Source organism: Mandrillus leucophaeus, unplaced genomic scaffold (genome assembly GCF_000951045.1).
Source record: "Mandrillus leucophaeus isolate KB7577 unplaced genomic scaffold, Mleu.le_1.0 Scaffold127, whole genome shotgun sequence".
NCBI lineage: Eukaryota > Metazoa > Chordata > Mammalia > Primates > Cercopithecidae > Mandrillus > Mandrillus leucophaeus.
Window position 1 is genome coordinate 3,401,647 of NW_012101098.1, and position 17,228 is coordinate 3,418,874.

Consider the following 17,228-nt stretch of genomic DNA (forward strand, 5'->3'; position numbering starts at 1 on the left):
ATACCTATGAGTCCCGTGCGGTAGCCACGGTGCTGCAGCAGCTTGGCAAAAGTCGTTTCATTGGTAGGAAGACCACCTGAACCACCAAGCCACGTGAGGGCACGGTTGAGGTTGTAGGGAGACACCATCCCTAAATTCACAGGAGTCAATAGGTTAGCACCATAGTCTTTGCTAATACCGAATTTATCCCGACATGCTTCAAGTCCTTTCCTCCTGCACCTCCTCAAAGCCATTCCTCCCCAACTTTTCTGTTGCCTTTCTGGCTGTACATCCTTGACTCTCCTTTTCCCACTTGCTAAATGCAAACATTCCCTTGGAATTAGGGCTGCCAGAATAAATATGGGATACTCAGTTACACTCCTTTGAATTTCAGACTAACAACAAATAACCTTCGTTAGTTTTTCATGTAGAGGCTGATAACCTTCATGCTTCAATAGAATCTGAGGACACCACTGCATTTTAGCTGTGTATAAATACTCGGATATTTAGCTGGGTATAAATACATTTTTTAATGTATCATTGGGAATCTGAAATGAAGAATTGTAGGAGTGACAATTTCTTTTTCATATACATGTGTGTATATATGTAATTTTTTTTTTTTTTTTTTTTTTTTTGAGATGGAGTTTCGCTCTGTCACCCAGGCTGGAGTGCAGTGTCACCATCTTGGCTCACTGCAACCTCTGCCTCCCGGGTTCAAGCAATTCTCATGCCTCTGCCTCCCTAGTAGCTGGAATTACAGGCGTGTGCCACCACACTTGGCTTGTTTTTGTTTTTGTTTTTGTTTTTGTTTTGTATTTTTAGTAGAGACAGGGTTTCATCATGTTGGCCAGGCTGGTCTCTAACTCCTGACCTCAAGTGGTCTGCCCACCTCAGCCTCCCAAAGTGCTGGGATTATGTAGATTTATACTGGCAGACAAATGTATACACCTATAGTTTAAAAGGAATTCACAAGAAAACTACAAGTGAAGATCAGCAAGAAATAAATAAATGACCATTTCAGGACAGGCGCAGTGGCTCACGCCTGTAATCCCAGTGTTTTGGGAGGCCAAGGCGGGGGGATCACCTGAGGTCAGGAGACCGGCCTGGCCAACATGGTGAAACCCTGTCTCTACTAAAAATACAAAAATTGGCTGGGTGTGGTGGCAGGCACCTGTAATCCCACCTACTCCGGAGGCTGAGGCAGGAGAATCACTTGAACCTGGGAGGCGGAGGTCGCAGTGAGCTGAGATCATGCCATTGTACTCCAGCCTGGGTGACAAGAAGGAAACTCCATCTCAAAAGAAAAAAATACATTTCAAGGATCCTACCTTGGAAGAAGAAGAAGGTAGACTCTAGATAGTGTTATTGATAGGAAAGAGAAACAGTTTTACTAACGGAAGCATTAGACCATTATCTTGCTGTTGAACTATTTTGCTGAAATTTTTGATAAGTAGAATGAATTAAACTGAACCGTTTGTGTGAAATTATTAAAAATATACACATGGCAATGACTTGAAATCTCTCCACCAATCACCTAAATTTTTTCTTATTTTTTTAAAATAAATTTTATTTCACCATAATCAATACTTAAAATTCCCTGAAATTAGGCTGAGCATGGTGGCTCACTCCTGTAATCCCAACACTTTGGGTGGCCAAGGCGAGTGGATCACACATGAGGCCAGGAGTTCGATACCAGCCTAGCTAACATGGTGAAACCCCATCTTTGCTAAAAATACAAAAATTAGTCGGGCGTGGTGGTGCATGCTTGTAATCCCAGCTATTCGGGAACTGAGGCAGGAGAATCACTTGAACCAGGGAAGCAGAGATTACAGTGAGCTGAGATTACACCATTGCACTCCAGCCTGGACGACAGAGCGAGAGTCTGTCTCAAAAAAAAAAAAAATCCTGAAATCCTGAAATTGTAAGTGTGATTTGTTTTGGAAACTCATACAGACTCATATCTTTATCCCTGTGCTATACAGAGACTGCTTATCTAGAAATCAAGCTATTTGGAACAAAATGGAGAACCTTGAATTATGAAAGAAGGTCATTAGGCAACAAAAAAAGATAATAATAAATCAATATTTATAGGACAAAAACTTTCAGTGTTTACTTTTATTTTTAGTATAATTCTCATTAACCTAATTAGTTCATTCCTTGAATGTATCAGATGAGAAGTTACTACTTAGAAGGAAGAAAATTCATACAGAAAAATTTTTCACTGAAAAATTAAACTGTGAAGGCAGGTATACTAAAATTATGACAAGCAAATACTAGAATTAAATAAAATGCAGCAGTATGGCACAATATTTCACATAGAGGCTGATAACCATGAACACTTCAATAGTGTCTAAGGGGACCACTATATTTTAACTGGTATAAAAATTGTTGTTCATAATATTGATGTTGAGTGGATGTTTGTAGGTATTGATTCTAAGCTAAGCAGCAAAGGAAAACATTTAATTGTCATTATATCAACTTGGTAAGTCTGAATCTTGAAATGATGGGGTCCAGTAAGGAAGCATGTAAAAGTTTCATTTCCTTTTTTTTTCTCACTTATACTTTTTTTCCCAACTGTGTCTAGTTTTCCAATCTCATCCTCCGAGATAGATTAGATCCACTTATCTCAGAACCACTGCATGGTCTCCGCTAGCTTAAAGACATCAGGGGCCTCTTGAGAAATCTTAGCACAAGTACCTGAAAATGGGAGTGTTGACCGTAAGTTGGCAAATTGCCCCCAACAGGCCTAAACCCTGTCACTATATGCACAGAGATGGGCAGGTGCAGTGACATTTTGCAGTTTTCCCCGGGACCTCTGCTATTCCTGCCAATAACATCAGACAATGACTTCTCTCCAGAAACCCTTCTCTACAGTGGCAAAGGCGTGACCACTGTGGCACGGGAGACTCCCACCTACAGGGAGGGGGTCAGAGTCCAACTTTACCTCCCTGAGAGGCACACATGTTTAAGCTGTGCAGGGATAACAACGCCCTTTGATTTTAGATCCCTAATATTCTGAGTGACATTTTGAGAATTCTTATAAAGATTTGAAAAACTAATCATTAGAATGCATTCTGGTGAGACTGAAATTTTGCTGCCTTTTCATTGCCTCACCTGATCTGATGGGGTACCGGCCGGTCAGGAAGGCAGCCCGACTTGGGGTGCACATGGAAGCAGCTGCGAGATGCTGGGTGAGCCTCACTCCCTCATTTGCCAGGCGGTCAATATTAGGTGTGCTGCAGACCAAAGGAGAATTCGGCAGGTGAGTGTCTAAAAATTCTCTATACAATGATCGAGGATCAAAGCTATTCTAGTTGACTCTATTTCTGGTAAACCTAAAATTCATTTTTTTTAAACTTTAATCTCTCTACTTCCTTAGATGCATTGATGGTTAAAAGCAAAGGGAAATGTAAGTTTAAAATATATCTTTAGTCAAAACTATTACAAATGAATACAGGTCACTCAGTATACAGTTTTATGAGTCTGAGAAAAAAATGTATTTCAATGAAAAAATTAGCCAATTACTTCTTATCAAGGACCTAAAATTAATGGGTAATTTAGAGTAAATAAAGTTTTAATGTGTTTCATATTTTTTTAAGAGACAGTCTCTTGCTCTGTTGCCCAGGGTGGAGTGTAGTGGTGCAGTTATAGCTCACTGCAACCTGGAATTCCCTGGGCTCAAGTGATCCTCCAACCTCAGCCTCTCAAGTAGCTAGGTCCACTGGTGTGCACCACCATGCCCTACTACTTTATTTAAATTTTTATTTAATTTATTTATTTTTTTTGGAGACAGGGCCTCACTCTGTTACCCATGCTGGAGTACAGTGGCACGATCCCGGTTCATTGTAATCTCCGCCTCCCGAGTTCAAGTGATCCTCCTGCCTCAGCCTCCCGACTAGCTGGGATTACAGGCGTGAGCCACCACGCCCAGTGGTGTATTTTTAGTAGAGATGAGGTGTTACCATGTTGGCAAAGCTAGTCTTGAACTCCTGACCTCAAGTGATCCGCTTTCCCCAGCCTCCTAAACTGCTGGGATTGCAGGTGTGAGCCACCACACCTGGCCTTAAAGTTTTATGCAGAGATACAGGTCTTGCTATTTTGCCCAGGCTGGTCTCAAACTCCTGGCCTCAAATGATCCTCCCACCTCAGCCTCCCATTAATATATATTTTATGCTAAAATTGACCTATTTTATAACCAAATTGTGACATTTTGGAGTTTAATTTATTTCCCATTTTGTCTAATATGTTGCAAAAATTTTGTAAAACTTACAGAATTCTACAGGTTGAAAAAAAGACGTGCCTGTTCTCCTAAAAGCTAAAGCATACCCAATCTTAATCCCATGTGTACAACATTTTTTTCCCACAATCTCACAGAAAGATTATAATGAAGGCTGAGCGTGATGGCTCACGCCTGTAACCCCAGCACTTTGGGAGGCCAGGAGGGGCTGAACACTTGAACTCAGACCACAGTGGGCAATATGCCAAAACCCCAACTCTACAAAAAAAAAAAATTAGACGGGCATGGGGGCTCATGCCTGTAGTCCCAGCTGCTCAGGAGGCTGAGGAGGGAGGATCACTTGAGCCTGGGAGGTCAAAGCTGCAGTGAGCCAAGATCATGCCACTGCACTCCAGTCTGGATGACAGAGTGAGATCCTGTCTTAAAAAGAAAAAAAAAAGAAAAGAAAAGAAAGAGATAAAGAGGAAAGAAAGAAAAAAAGGAAAGGAAAGGAAGAAAGAAAGACAGAAAGAGAGAGAGAGAGAGAGAGAAAGAAAGAAAGAAAGAAAGAAAGAAAGAAAGAAAGAAAGAAAGAAAGAAAGAGAAAGAGAGAGAGAGAGAAAGAAAGAAAGAAAGAAAGAAAGAAAGAAAGAAAGAGAGAGAGAAAGAGAGAAAGAGAGAAAGAGAAAGAAAGAGAAAAAGAAAGAAAGAAAGAAAGAGAGAGAGAAAGAGAAAGAAAGAAAGAGAAAAAGAAAGAAAGAAAGAAAGAAAGAAAGAAGACCAATGCCTTTCAATCAACAAATATATGCTTAAAATATAGGACTAGACTGTGATCTGCATTCCAAGAAGAAACAATGTTATTTAAATCCACACTAAAAGATGCTATGTGTTTTCACAAGTGCCAGATTGGTCTATCAAAAGAGAGTAGAGAAATAAAGAGCCCCGGGGACCAGAGACTTTAGAAATAATTCAAGGAAGATATTTTTAAAGCTGTAGACTAATGTAGTGTATCTATATAATGAAAAATTATTCAGCCATGGAAAGGAATGAAGTACTGACACATGCTACAATATGAATGAACCTTGAAAACATTACGCTCAGTGAAAGAAGCCAGTCAGTAAACACCACATACCATATGTTATGAGCAAAACTGTGTTCCTCCCAAATTCCTATGCTGAAGTCCTAACCCCCAGGACCTCAGAATGTGACTGTATTTGAAGATGGAGTCTTTAAAGAGGTGATTAAGGTAGCATGAGGTCATTAAAGTAGACCCTCATCCAATAGGACTGAAGTCCTTATAAGAAGAGGAGATGAGGACACAGACACACACAGAGGGATGACCCTGTGAGGACACAGGGAGAAAACCGTGTCTACAAGCCAAGGAGAGAGGCCTCAGGAGGAACCAGCCCTGCCCACACCTTGATCTCAGACTTCCAGCCTCCAAGAATGTGGGAGAATCAATGTCTGTTGTTTTAAGCCACTCTAGTCTATGGTATTCTTTTTTTTAGACAGAGTCTTGCTCTGTTGTCCAGGCTGGAGTGCAGTGGCGCCATCTCAGCTCACTGCAAGCTCCACCTCCCGGGTTCACGCCATTCTCCTGCCTCAGCTCCCTGAGTAGCTGGGACTATAGGCACCCACCACCACGCCCAGCTAATTTTTTGTATTTTTTTAGTAGAAACAGGGTTTCACCATGTTAGCCAGGATGGTCTCGATCTCCTGACCTCATGATCCGCCCACCTCAGCTTCCCAAAGTACTGGGATTATAGGCGTGAGCCACCACGCCCAGCCTATGGTATTCTTTTATAGCAGCCTGAAATAGACTAAGACATCTCATAATAAGAGGAGATGAGGACACAGACCCACATAGAGGGACGATCCTGTAAGGACACGGGGAGAAGATGGTATCTACAAGGACAGGAGAGAGGCCACAGGAGGAACCAGCCCTACCCACACCTTGATCTTGAACTTCCAGCCTTCAGGACTGTGAGAGAATAAGCTGATGTTATCTAAGCCAACCAGTCTGTGGACCTTTGTCATGGCAGCCTGAGAAAATACATACTTTATATGATTATTTGTATATGAAACTCCAAGAAGAGACACATCCATAGAGACAGAGGGTACATTTGTGGTTAACAGGGCATGGGGATAGGATGGCTAATGGGGGTCTTCTTTGGGGCGGTGAAAAATTCTACAACTACACAGAGGTGATGGTTGTCCAACACTGTGAATGTACTTACCACTGAATTGTTCACTTTAAAATGGTTAAAAGGTGATTTTTTTTTTTTAAACAGAGTCTCCCTCTGTCACCCAGGCTGGAGTGCAGTGGTGGGATCATAGCTCACTGCAGCCTCAATCTCCCTGGCTCAGGCAATCCTCCTGCTCCAGCCTCCTGAGTGGCTGAGACCACAGACGCACGCCACCATGTCCCAGTAGATTTTTTTAATTTTTTTTTCGTAGAGACAGGGTCTCCCTATGTTGCCCAGGCTGATCGCAAACTCCTGGGCTCAAGCAATCCCCCCACCTTGGCCTTCCAAAGTGCTGGGATTATAGGCTTGAGCCACCATGCCTGACCAAAAAAGGCCAATTTTTAAACGTAAATTTTGCACAATAATGAAAACGCCACCACCAACAGCTAGAAACTAAGGGAACTGGGATGTTAAGCGGTCTCCTGACATTTTGCAGTTTTCCCCGGGGACCTCTGCTATTCCTGCCAATAACATCAGACAATGACTTCTCTCCAGAAACCCTTCTCTACAACGGCAAAGACGTGACCACTGTGGCACGGGAGACTCCCACATACAGGGAAGGGGTCAGAGTCCAACTTTACCTCACTGAGTTATTACCGTAGCAGCACAAATCCCCCACTCCAAGGTCATCTGCCATCAGCAGGACGATGTTGGGTCTGGCGTTTCTTGTCATAAATGTGCCATCAACACCGCAAAACAAATAGCACAGGGACACTGACAGCCAGCAGCTCCTGAAAGCATTTTTAGAATAAGCAAACAAACAAGCAAGCAAAAAACCAGGCACTATCAATTAACATTTGCATTTTAGATAACTTAAAATATGAAATAGTGATATTCGTTATCAGGTCTCACTGTGCAATGTACCTGTGTTGGCTTACTCAGAAACTAGATTCAACAACAACAACAAGAAAAACTACTGTTCTACACCAGAGGTCCCCAATCCCCTGGCCATGGACCAGTACTGGTCCATAGCCTGTTCGGAACCAGGCCACACAGCAGGACGTGAGTGACGGGCAAATGAGTGAAGCTTCATCTGTATTGACAGCCACTCCCCATTGCTTGCATCGCTGCCCGAGCTCCGCCTCCTGTCAGATCAGCAGCAGCATTAGATTCTCATAGGAGCGAGAACTCTATTGTGAACTGTGCATGCAAGGGATCTAGATTGTGTGCGCTTTATGAGAATCTAATGCCTGATGATCTGTCTCTGTCTTCCACCATCCCCAGATGGGATCATCTAGTCACAGGAAAACAAGCTCAGGGCACCCACTGATCATACACTACTATGAGTTGTAGAATTATTTCATTATATATTATCATGTAATAATAATAAAAATAAAGTGCACAATAAATGTAATGTGCTTGAATCATCCTGAAACCATTCTGCACCCCCTTCCTGTCTGTAGAAAAACTGTCTTCCACAAAACCGGTCCCTGGTGCCAAAAATGTTGGAGACCATTGTTTTATATGAATATGGTATCAGATTTTACCAATTCATTTCGCAAGCATGATGAGGTTTAACTCTTATAACATATTTTGATATTGTTTTAGTGATATCAGAGGCTTAAAATTTATAACAGTGGTTACAGTTGAGGGTAAGGTCTAAAAATTTAATTTTGCTCAGTGCTGTGGCTCATGCCTGTAATCCCAGCACTTTGGAAGGCCAATGCAGGTGGATTGTTTGAGCCCAGAAGTTTGAGACTGGCCTGGGCAGCATGGTGAAACCCCATCTCTACAAACAATACAAAAATAGCTGGGCATAGTGATGCATTCCTATAGTCCCAGCTACTCAGGAGGCTGAGATGGGAGGATTGCTTGAGCCCAAGAGGTCAGGATTGCAGTGAGCTATGATTGTGCCACTGCACTCCAGCTTAGACAACAGAGCAAGACCCTGTCTCAAAAAAACTTCTTTATTTTATTACATAAAAATGTAACCAAGGCCGGGCACAGTGGCTCATGCCTGTAATCCCAGTGCTTTGGGAGGCCGAGGCAGGTGGGTCACCTGAGATCAGGAGTTTGAGAATAGCTTGACCGGCATGGTGAAACCCCATCTCTACTAAAAATACAAAATTAACCAGGTATGGTGGCACGCACCTGTGGTCCCAGCTACTTGGGAGGCTGAGGCAGGAGAATCACTTGAACCCAGGAGGCAGAGGTTGCAGTGAGCCGAGACTGCACCACTGCACTCCAGCCTGGGCAACAAGAGTGAGACTCCACCTCAAAAAAAAAAAAAAGTAAATAAAATGGAAAATCAGAGACTAAGAGCTAGCCAGTTTTGATTTTTCAAGTGTTCAGTTGTACTTTTTAATACATTTTATAACCTCAAAGTTTTTCTCTAAGCCACATGGAGCGGGGTGGGGGCAATGACAACAGAAGCTCTAGTAACTTATTAGATCTGAGCCCAGAACTAGATGCTGAAACACTGATATTTTGGGATGGAACACATGTGTGTATACAAAGTGTTTTCTCCTTTTGTTCATCAAGAACATATGTCCACAGAAGAAATCAGGTGGAAAAAATTCCACTTCAAAAAAAATCTAGAAATTATTTAAAATCTATGAAAGAAAATTTAACATTCTTAAGATTCTGCTAAATTTTTTAAAATGTGTCAATTAGTTCAATGAAAGGAAGATTTTACTAAATTTTATTTTATTTTTTAATGGGTCAATGTTGGAATAGATCTACTAAATTTTATTTATTTATTTATGTATTTTTTGAGACAGAGTCTCGCTCTGTCACCTGGGCTGGAGTGCAGTGGCGCAATCTCAGCTCACCACACCCTCCGCCTCCCAGGTTCAAGCAATCCTCCCACCTCAGCCTCCTGAGTAGGTGGGACTACAGGTGTGCACCACCATGCCTGGCTAATTTTTGTATTTTTAGTAGAGATGGGGTTTGCCATGTTGGCCAAGCTGGTCTCAAACTCCTGACATCAGGTGATCCACCTGCCTCGGCCTCCCAAAGTGCTGGGATTACAGGTGTGAGCCGCCGCACCTGGCCTAAATTTTAGATTGTAAAAGAACTCTCTTGTAACAGCTGAATTGTACAATATCCTGAAACATCCACAACAGTCATTGACGAAAAATGATCACTATGAATTGAAGACCAATATCCCCTCAGTCAGGTTCCACAACTCCAAATTCCATTCAGTCAATTCCAAGTCCTCCTAATTCAACCTCAAATATTGTGTCATAAATCCTTTTATATCCATCCATCTTCCCTTCTATTTCATGTTTATAGTTTTATTTTTAAAACTTTTTTAATTGAGATGGGGGGGTCTCGCTATGTTGGCCAGGTTGGTCTTAAACTCCTGAGCTCAAGCAATTCTCCCGCCTCAGCCTCCCAAAGCACTAGGATTACAGGTGTGAGGGACAGCGTCTGGCCTATTTCTTTTTAAAATATTAATAGTAGTAATTTTATTAAATCTCGAGCTCATTTTTTTTAATAGATTTTTTTTAGAGCAGTTTTAGGTTCACAGAAAAAAACTGAACATAGGTACGGAGAGTTCCCACACACCCCCTGCCCCCACATATGTAGTAGCTTCCTCCATTATCAACACCCAGAAACAAGACGGTACATTATCTAATACAATCAATGAACCTACATTGAGAAATCATTATCTCCCAAAGTCCATAGTTTAATTTAAGGGTCACTCTTGGTGTTGTACATCCTGTGGTGTTGCACAGAAAGTCCCAGCCTACCATTAAGAGGGTTGAAGGATGAGGATAGGGAGATGATACACTGAAAGAAATCTTGGCTAAGAATTTTTCAGGATTGAAGACAGACATAAGTTTTCAGACTGAACCCAGTTAAAAAAATAATCTCCAGTTAGACCTGGCTCAGTAAAGGGCAATGATGGAGACAGAGACACTTGGTTTAAACACAACCACAGATAACCTAAAATGGGAGGATAACTGGAATGTCAAGAGACTTCCCGACAACCACAGTGGATGCCTGATGACCAGGGACCACTGCTTCCAGAGTGCTGAGACAAAAGTCACTCTGAACTCAGAGTTCCAAACCGTTCTAATACATCATTGAAGAAAGAGTAGGGATTACGGGCATGTGGGATGTACATGAACCCAAAAACTCTTGATGAAAAAACTACTAAGGAATATTTTCAGCAAAAGGCAAACTTAGAAACAAAGAGTACACAGGCCAAGTGCAGTGGCTCATGCCTGTAATCCCAACACTTTGGGAGGCCGAGGCAGGTAGATCACTTGAGGTTGGGTGTTTGAGACCAGCCTGGTCAACATAGTGAAACCCCATGTCTACTAAAAATACAAACATTAGCCAGGCATGGTGGCACATGCCTGTAATCCCAGCTACGAGAGAGGCTGAAGCAAGAGAATCGCTTGAACCTGGGAGGCAGAAGTTGCAGTGAACTGAGATCACACCACTGTACTCCAGCCTGGGTGACAGAGCAAGACTCCATCTCAAAAATAAATAAATAAAAATAAAAATAAAAGAGTAGACATAAGAAAAGATGTTGAAAAGAGATAAAACATGTTGATAACATTAAATACGTATTGACAGAAAGTATTATTAATTATTATTATTTTGGAAAGGAGTAAATAATTCACTAAGCAATAATTACATGGAAGAAGAGGGGGTAGGACTATGGTGCCTTTCATTTCTTCTAAAGGAAGCTGGAAATAGAGATTAACCATCATATTTTGGCAAGTTAATAATGATGTCAATATGATGAAGGGAAACATGAGGTATAGTTTCCAGGCCACTTGAGGGGAGAAGGATGGGCCGGTGTATTAGTCTGCTCTCACGCTGCTAATAAAGACATCCCTGAGACTGGGGGTAAATTATAAAGGAAAGAGGTTTAATGGACTCACAGTTCCATATGGCTGGGGAGGCCTCACAATCATGGTAGAAGGCAAAGGAGAAGCAAAGGCACATCTTACATGGAGGCAGACAAGAGAGCTTGTGTAGGAGAACTCCTATTTATAAAACTATCAGATCTCATGAGACTCATTCACTATCATGAGAACAGTGTGGGGGAAAGCACTGCCATGATTCAATTATCTCCACTGGGCTCCACCCTTCACACATAGGGATTATTACAATTCAAGCTGAGATCTGGGTGGGGTCACAGCCAAACCATATCAGCCAGGAAATAGAGAAACCTTAATGCAGCCTGTAAAAAGCAAGAGGGGAAAAAAGGAAACCACAGGAGAATCTTGAAAATATAAAATAGCATGTAAGATGACAGAAATAAGGATCAACTATCTTAATATTTATAACAAATATGGGTGGGTTTACCTGCCTATTAAAGAATCCCATACTAATTTTTAAAAATCTGTCCTATGTTTTTCTTAAAGGACACACCTAAAACCTAATTACAAATAAAACTTGAAACTAAAAAGATGTAAACATCTACGTAGGCCAGCCAAGTAGTAATCAAAAGAAACTTGTTGCAGCAATAACATCAGCCAGAAGTAAATTACAATTGAAAAATCATTAATATAGAATGGCAAGGCTATTAAAGAATAATAAAAATATAAATCCACAAAGATGATATGAACATCATAAACCAGTGTGAATTTAGTTATGGCTTCAAAATATAGAAAGTAGGCTGGGCATAGCAGCTCATGCCTCTAATTATAGCACTTAGGGAGACCGAGATGGGAGGATCCCTTGAGTCCAGGAGTTTGGGACCAGCCTGGGCAACATAGTGAGACCCCATCTCTATAAAAAAGAAAAAAACTAAATAAATAAAGACAAAATATAAAAAGCATAGCTTGAATAAAATATGAGGAATAATTGATAATCCACCATCATAAAGGACATTTTAAGCACATATTTAACCGAAGCCCTCCAGGATAGAGAAAACTTTGACAAAGAATCCTTCTCTCTAGAAATGGAGAGCGATGAATGTTCGTGAATTTGCCAGCTCACCAGTCATACAGCAATGGTTTCATGGCTTCTTCTTAGATTATCTAAGGAAGAGAAAAATAAAATAAGAGCATCTGCAAAGCAAATGTTTTCCTCATAGCTAGGCAGATAACTAATGGTCCAAAGACTTAACTAGACTGTTTTGTGGTGACCCAGTAAATCCAGTACATTATTATTATTATTATTTTTTTTTGAGACAGAGTCTTGTTCTATCGCCCAGGCTGGAGTGCAGTGACTCGACTCACTGCAACCTCCACCTCCCAGACTCAAGTTACCCTCATGCTTCAGCCACCCAAATAGCTGGGACTACAGGTGCGCACCACCACGCCCGGCTGATTTTTTGTGTTTCTAGTAGAGATAGGGTTTCACCATGTTGGCCAAGCTGGTCTTGAACCCCTGACCTCAAGTGATCCACACACCTCGGCCTCCCAAAGTGCTATGATTACAGGTGTGAGCCACCGTGCCTGGCCAGCCCAGTACATTCTTTAAATCTATTTGCAAATAAGTGATATTTGCTCACAAATAATAAGGCAACATTCTATGCATGGTCTATGCAGCTCAGGATAATTCTAATGGCAGAGTTACAAGAAATTATGTTGGTATAGCAACAAAAACCTACTATTCTGGTGTCAGTAAAATAAATCAGTAATCAATGAACGTGTGTATATTCAATAACTGCTTGGTATCTGTCCGGAGCTGCATGCCCCGGCCATAGCGAATAATAATTGACGATTAAAAACGCCTGAGCTTTATTCATTTCCACCTTACACCTCCTCCCTATCTTTGCCTTTTCCCCTGTATTAATACCTCATAAAAGATGGCGCTCTTCCTGCTTCTTCTTCACCCATTTTTCCGGCGCCCGCGAAAATTGCTACCTGACAGCGCAGGCGCCACATGACGTTCGACCAGGCTACCAATACCTACCTGGCCACACCCTCCGCAACGAGATCATTTTCGCCTTGGCCCAACCCCTTCCCCTCCAAGTGTATATAAGGCACTGCATTACCGCCATTAAAAGAGACTTGATCAGAGCACTGTCTTGTCTCCATTTCTCCTATCTCTTGTTCCCCAAATTCCCACCCCCTCTTCCAGGGCCTGCAGTGACGATCCCGCGGGCCGGGATAGGTATCAGATCTAATTTATGTGTGGAACTGTTCTGGAAAGCACTTTGTTTTTATACATAGTGGATCAACTGTGGTGTCTACCTTAAAATGCACAAGAAACACCATAGACCTGTGATAGTCGTGGCGGCCAAACTGGCTTGGTGGAGGAAGACATGTTTAGCAGCTGTCATTAAGATCTTTTTACAAGAATGCAACGAGTGGTACAATCTGATGTTTCCCTGCCTACAATCCTCAAGTGATTCCAAGTTGGTGAGGCTTTAGAGGCTGAGGAACTGCCCCACAAGACAAATAATATATAATAAAAATTCATAGCACCGCCATACTGTTAGCAGAGCTCTATAATTCCCCAGGCATTTCCACACACTTGTTACCATTTGCTCCTCAAAATATCTCACCCCGCTTGCCTCAAAAGGTTAATGATGACTCTTCCGTTTTGGTCATAGAATACCACAGGAATTGGGTATCATAGAGCTTAAAAGACTTGCACAAGGCTGGTAAATTGAAGAGCTGGGATTCAAAATGAAGACTGATTCTCAGGAGTGTGTGTGTGTGAGAGAGTGTGTGTGTGTAAATTAGCCAATTCCCAAAGCCATCTTCTTAACTTCAACCCTCCGATATGGCTCTCAAATGTAATATCCTTAGAGACTAACTACCTTGGGACATTTGGTGAAGCCCACGTTCTAACCGTTGAGTAGTGGTCCATTTTCTATACCCCACAACTTCCAATTAATACCTCTATATTAGACTTGCCCACAATGTGACATTTAAAAATATCACATTCTGGTTCTCATGTCTGTAACTCCCCTGCCTAATATACTACATAGTATTCCCATAAAGTTCACACCAAGAAAATCCAGAGTTTCCTAATAGCTAGGTGAGACAGAGACAGAAACATGGATGAATTGAGAATATTGTCTTTTTATTCACCATATTTAGCCATTTCCACCCTCCTTTAATAAGTATCTCTCCAGGACAAGATTAGTAAGAATCACCGTGAATGGCCCTAGCCACCTGTGCAATGTTCTATCCAACTAGCAAGGAATAAAGGTTATTTTTATTTATTTATTTATTTATTCATTTAGAGACAGGGTCTCACTCTGTTGCCCAGGCTGGAGTGAAGTGGTGCAATCACAGCTCACCATAGCCATGATTGTATTGTTAGATTAAAATAGCAAAGACGTGGAATCAACCCAAATGTCCATCAATGATAGACTGGATAAATAATGTGTACATATACACCATGGAATACTATGCAGCCATAAAAAGGAAAGAGATCATGCCCTTTGCAAGGACATGGATAGAGTTGGAAGCCATTATCTTCAGCAAACTAACGCAAGAACAGAAAACCAAACACCTCATGTTCTCACGTATCGGTGGGAGCTGAACAATGAGAACACATGGACACAGGGAGGGGAACACCACACACTGGGTCCTGTTGCAGGGTACGAGCAGGGGGAGGGAGAGCATTAGGATAAATAGCTAATGGATGCTGGGCTTAATACCTAGGTGATGGGTTGACAGGTGCAGCAACCACCATGCATGCGTTTACCTGTGTAACAAGCCTGCACATCCTGCACATGTACCCCAGAACTGAAAATAAAAATTAACAGTTAAAAGAAAATGAGAGATTACACATGCACACACACACATTTATATATGTAAGAAATCTGAGATACATAGATCTATATCTGGCCATTCTGTGTGTTTTGAAATAAATAAATATATATATATATATATCCGATTTATGTAATATACTCACACATGCACTCAGCCATAAAAAATGGATGACATCAAGTCTTTAGCAGCAACATGGATGGAACTGGAGGGCATTATGTTAAGTGAAATAACTCAGACACAGAAAGTGAAATACTGCATGTTCACTTATAAGTGGGAGCTAAATACAGTGTCCACATGGACATAGAGAGTGGAATAATAGACACTGGAGACTTGGAAGGGTGGGAAGGTGATGAGGAATGAGAAATTACTCAGTGAGTACAATATACACTATTCGTGATGTGTTCACTAAAAACCTGGTCTTCCCCACTGTGCAATCTATCCTCGCAACATAACTGTACTTGTAGCCCTTTATACTAAAAACTAAAATAAATGGTCACTGAGCACTATCTGCACATCATCAACTTGGTTGAGACTCTTAAGTGGAAAAAAAACCAGAAGGAAACACTGTAGTGGGAAAAGGGAGAAGAAGAAAGATCAAATATCACAAAACCAAATTCTAGGCTCCATTTCAGAATGGTGGACTTTGAGCATGGCTGGGCCAAAGTTACACAATGAGACAAAGATTGCAAGAGCGCAGTCGTGCTTTAAAAGCAAGAACGATAAGGCTTTTTGTTGTTGTTGTTTTTGTTTTTTTAAAGTCATTCTCTAGAAAAGAAGGAAGACAGATGGGAACCCACAGTAGCTAGCAATGTCAATGCTGGAAGCATCAGAGGGTGCCAGAGAAACACCTCTAAGACTGGAGTGAGATGTCACCAGCCAGGACACAGGGAATTTGATGATGGTCAATGATGGCCTGTTATGGAGTCACCACACAGTTGAGGTCAGTCAACAGCAATGAATGAGGGAAATTATTTGTGCACAAGTCCAGTGAATTAACAGATGACTCAGCAGCTGGGCATGGTGGCTCACACCTGTAATCACAGCACTTTGGGAGACGAAGGCAGGAGGACTGCTTGAGCCCACAAGTTCAAGACCAGCCTGGCCAACATGGTGAAACCCTGTCTCTACTAAAAAAAAAAAAAAAAAAAAAAATCTGGATGTGGTGGCACATGCCTGTAATCCCAGCTACTCGGGAGGCTGAGGGAGGAGAATTGCTTGAGCCCACAAGGTGGAGGTTGCAGTAAGCCAATATCCTACCACTGCACTCCAGCCTGGGTGACAGAGTGAGATCCTGTGACAAAAAAGAATGGATGGAAGGAAGGAAGGAAGGAAGGAAGGAAGGAAGGAAGGAAGGAAGGAAGGGAAAGAGAAAGAGAGAGAGAGAGAGAAAGAAAGAAAGAAAGAAAGAATCTTACCCTGAGTCATCTGTTTTTTGTTGTTGTTGTGTTTTGTGTGTGCATGTGTGTGTGTGTGTGTGTGTTTTTTTTTTCTTGAGACAGAGTCTGGCTCTCTCTCCCAAGCTGGAGTGCAGTGGACTCACTCTTCTCTTTTCTTTTCTTTTCTTTTCTTTTCTTTTCTTTTCTTTTCTTTTCCTTCCTTCCTTCCTTCTTTCTTTCTTTCTTTCTTTCTTTTCTTTCCCTTTTCTCTCTCCTCTCGCTCCCTTCCTTCCTGCCTTCCTGCCTTTCTTTTTCTTTCTTTTGTCACGGGGTCTCACTCTGTCACCCAGGCTGGAGTGAAGGGATGGGATCTTGGCTCACTGCAACCTCCACCTCTTGGGCTCAAGTCATCCTCCTGCCTCAGCTTCCTGAGTCGCTGGAACCACTGACACAAGCCACCACACTAGGCTAATTTTTGTATTTTTTGTAGAGATGGGGTCTTACCATGTAGCCCAGGCTGATCTAGAACTCCTGAACCCAAGCCATCTGCCTGCCTTGGCCTCCCAAAGTGATGGGATTACAGGTGTGAGCTACTGTGCCCGGCCAGGATAGGACTTTAAAGTAGCTATATTTAAATTCCTCTGATTAAATAAGGGAGTAGAATCGCTTATAGGCTGAACTGTGTCTGCCAAAAAGTCATATGTTGAAATCCTAGCTCCTAGTCCCCCAGGATGTGACTGTATTTAAAGACAGGGCCTTTAAAATGATA

The 17,228-nt window shown here is 41.8% G+C and overlaps 1 protein-coding gene across 1 annotated transcript in view; it reads right to left on the reverse strand.

Annotated features, from left to right (window-relative positions):
* Positions 1-7,114, reverse strand: part of ARSH (arylsulfatase family, member H) — a 33,411-nt gene extending 26,297 nt beyond the window's left edge. The window contains exons 1-3 of the mRNA XM_011972122.1: positions 7,023-7,114; positions 3,094-3,215; positions 5-130 (exon numbers count right to left, since the gene is read on the reverse strand). Coding sequence (XP_011827512.1) covers positions 5-130; positions 3,094-3,215; positions 7,023-7,114 — 340 coding nt within the window. The remainder of the gene's footprint in view (positions 1-4; positions 131-3,093; positions 3,216-7,022) is intronic.
* Between the last annotated feature and the right edge of the window lie 10,114 nt (positions 7,115-17,228).